Source organism: Acyrthosiphon pisum, unplaced genomic scaffold (assembly GCF_005508785.2).
Source record: "Acyrthosiphon pisum isolate AL4f unplaced genomic scaffold, pea_aphid_22Mar2018_4r6ur Scaffold_21820;HRSCAF=24981, whole genome shotgun sequence".
NCBI classification, from domain to species: domain Eukaryota; kingdom Metazoa; phylum Arthropoda; class Insecta; order Hemiptera; family Aphididae; genus Acyrthosiphon; species Acyrthosiphon pisum.
Genome location: NW_021771327.1, coordinates 1 through 3,202, shown reverse-complemented (window position 1 = coordinate 3,202; position 3,202 = coordinate 1). Strand labels below are relative to the sequence as shown.

The 3,202-nt window shown below is 27.2% G+C and overlaps 1 protein-coding gene across 1 annotated transcript; it reads left to right on the top strand.

The window, feature by feature from the left end:
- The first annotated feature begins 1,588 nt into the window (after positions 1–1,588).
- Positions 1,589–2,828, top strand: LOC115034969. Its single transcript, XM_029492579.1, has 4 exons — positions 1,589–1,742; positions 1,809–1,937; positions 2,125–2,387; positions 2,466–2,828. The coding sequence occupies exons 1-4, from the start codon at positions 1,589–1,591 to the stop codon at positions 2,826–2,828; spliced, it is 909 nt and encodes a 302-aa protein (XP_029348439.1).
- The last annotated feature ends 374 nt before the right edge of the window (positions 2,829–3,202 follow it).

Below are 3,202 nucleotides of genomic sequence, written 5' to 3'. Positions count from 1 at the left end.
GTCACTAATGGCAAAATCCATAAATTTTGCATTTTTGTAAGCAATTAATGCTTGTTGAAATTGCTCAAAAGAGCTAAATTCATCTCCTATTTGCAGAGCCATTTTAATCTAAAATAAATGAAACCCAGTTATAGGTAAGGTACATTTTAATTTAATACAAAATTACCTTAATAGTAACATACTAACATATATACAGACTCATATTCAATAATTCACATAAAAATAAAAATGTTTATTATTAAACACAGAAACATAAAATTGAACATAAAACATATTTTATTTTATTTACCTAGGTCGTCAGTGGATGGTTCTATTTTTGTCTTAATATCTTCTTTTTCTTCATCTTGGATTTTATGCCACATAAGCTATTTATATTTTTTAGATTCTGAGTAAAGCGAGGAATGCATTGGTTTTACAATGATGTTTATTTTTTTTTTAAATATCAAATGTAGCGCTTTTTCTGAAAGGGAATTTTCCTGGGATAGTACTTAGTAGACAAGGGAAAAGCTTTCATTTTAAGTTTGGAAGTTTTTTTTTTCTTGTAATTTGTGGTAAACCGAATGTACCACTGCACTTTGCTCTGTTTATCGTGTAAACCACAATGTGTTAATCATTGTTAACAAATATAAAACATATCTCCATGTCACATATATCCCCAGTATCAAATGTCTGCTTATTTGGCCATAACATATCCATCACCATTTCCCTCTTAACCGTTGTCATGGTTTACATAGAATTTCCTTGTAATATAATATGGACTTAAGGCGCCCGGTGCCGATGCCATTTCATCCTCAAAAATATACTCTGCGGTTATAACGATACCTTGTAGAATCAACCAAATTTCATAATTTTTTTTATAATATTCTAACCTAACCCTTAAAAGCATGGGCACAATTTTACATAAATAACATGAAAAAAAATAGAAGGTCTTTTTTACCACCCTCTGATTTGAAATTGCGCCCCTGGACATAACAATACTTATAATTCATTTTCCTATTTTATAGTATCCACCATTCATTAATATACAATAATTCACATAATTCACAAATTACATGTATCTAAAATATTATAATGACAGTAATATGTTTATACCTTTATAGCTTATATTATTATAATAATTATGAATTAAATATCAATATGATTAAAATTGATTAAAATAATGTCAAACAAATAATGTAATCGCATAGAAATCATACAATAAAACTGTAAATTGTAAAATCAGTTAATTATCGCATTATCAATGAATAATAATTATCGCATTATCATTGTTGTATTGTTATCATGTATATTTTCCGCGCATGCGCATTTGTTATCATAGTTGTCGGGTCTTTAATAAAGACCCGACTGTCGGGGATATAGCCACAGCGTTTAATTAAAGTTAAAATTAAGTTAACCAATTAATCATAATAATTGTATATTTGTATTAGATGCAACATGTTTACGATTTAGAATCTAAGTTTAAATTTTTTCCATTTATTTTCTAGTACTACAAAACTGTATTTTAGAGGCTATTAGAGGCTATTTATGTTCATTTTTCTATTAAAAAAAAAAAAACAAAAACTGTATGATGTGCAAAAAAAAATTTAAAATGAATAAGTTAACTTTATCAGCAATTAGTGATACTCGTTGGGCATGCAGACATAAAAACTGCAAAGCAGTTATTGAAAATTTTAGTTCAATTGTTGAAGTTTTAAAACATGAAGTTGAAGAGGACAATGATAGAAATGTTTCTAGAGCTATCGGTAAATTAGTTTGAAATATATACTACTATATATATACTACTATTTTTAAACATTTTATTGCTATAGGTATTTTAGCTACTATTCAAAAAATGGAATTTGTGGTAAATTTACATGTTATGCATTTTGCATTGGCTATAATAAATATTTTAAGTAATAAGCTGCAAATTAAAACGGAAACATTGGGTCATGCTGCAAGTACTATTATGGGTGTTATTGAAACATTTGAAGAAAATAGGAATTCTCAGTTTCTCAGACTTGTGGCAATTAATTGAAGAATTTTCAGACAAGCAAAACATAAAATTAGAATCGCCAGATAAAAGTATAGTAAAATTTACCTATTAAAAGATAAAGGATTTTATAAAATTATATCACCATTTTTGAGATTTAAAAAGAAAAAGGAAAGAACCAGACTTATTAAGAGATTATTGTTTATCGACTACAACAGGTGCTGAATATAATATAAATTTAATCAAAACAGCCAAAGATTATTGGATGTCTCATGCTTATTTTCCTATTATTGATGCCATAATAAATGACATGAAAACTAGATTCTCTGTGGAAAGTTTAAAAATGGCCAAGTCAATTGATATATTTTTAGATTTACAATATGAAAAGGATTCTTATTTTGTAAACACTACAAGGTCAGTAATTTCACTAAAGTTTGTATTTTTATTTGTTAATGTTACAATCAAATTATTAAATATTTACATTATAATATTACAGATCTCAATAAAAATTGAAAAAGATGATCTCAAGTGTAAATTTAAGGTCGCTAAAAAAGTTTACGAAAATCAAAAAGTTGGCAACAGTAAAAAACAAAATGAACAACTTAAGTCTGTTATTTCATATGATACTTATCCAAATATATATAAGTTAATGCATGTTTCATTAGCTATACCTATAAGCTCGGCAACACGTGAAAGATGTTTTTCCTCAATGAGAAGAATAATTACTTATCTAAGGTCCAACATGGAACAAGATAGATTAACCAATTTAAGTATTATAAACATTGAAAGAGAGTTATCTAACCAAATTGATAATGAACAAATTTTAAATAAGTCTGCCGAAAAGAAAAGAAGGATGTAATTATAATGAAATTAATTATGTATAATATAATATATAAATTAAGACTGTATATAACTCTTTGATTTTTTTCTTTTTTATTACTTAAAAAATTAATTTACATTAAATTTGTGATAGTTTTGATTTGTTCAGCATCATATATGAAATTGTGTGTAGGTAAGTACTAAGTAGTAGTAATCGTGTGAAAAGGGGAAATTTTCGAAAATCTCAAAAATCTGCGGAATGATAAGAAAATTGGCGATAACGCGGCCGCGGCGACGGAATTTTTTCATTGGCGGTTCCCTATTTGCTGCGTCGCGCCTGTCGGAAAAAAACGGCGACTAACCGTGTTTTATAATATAAGAGATATTAAACTAACGGAGGAATATAATATTATG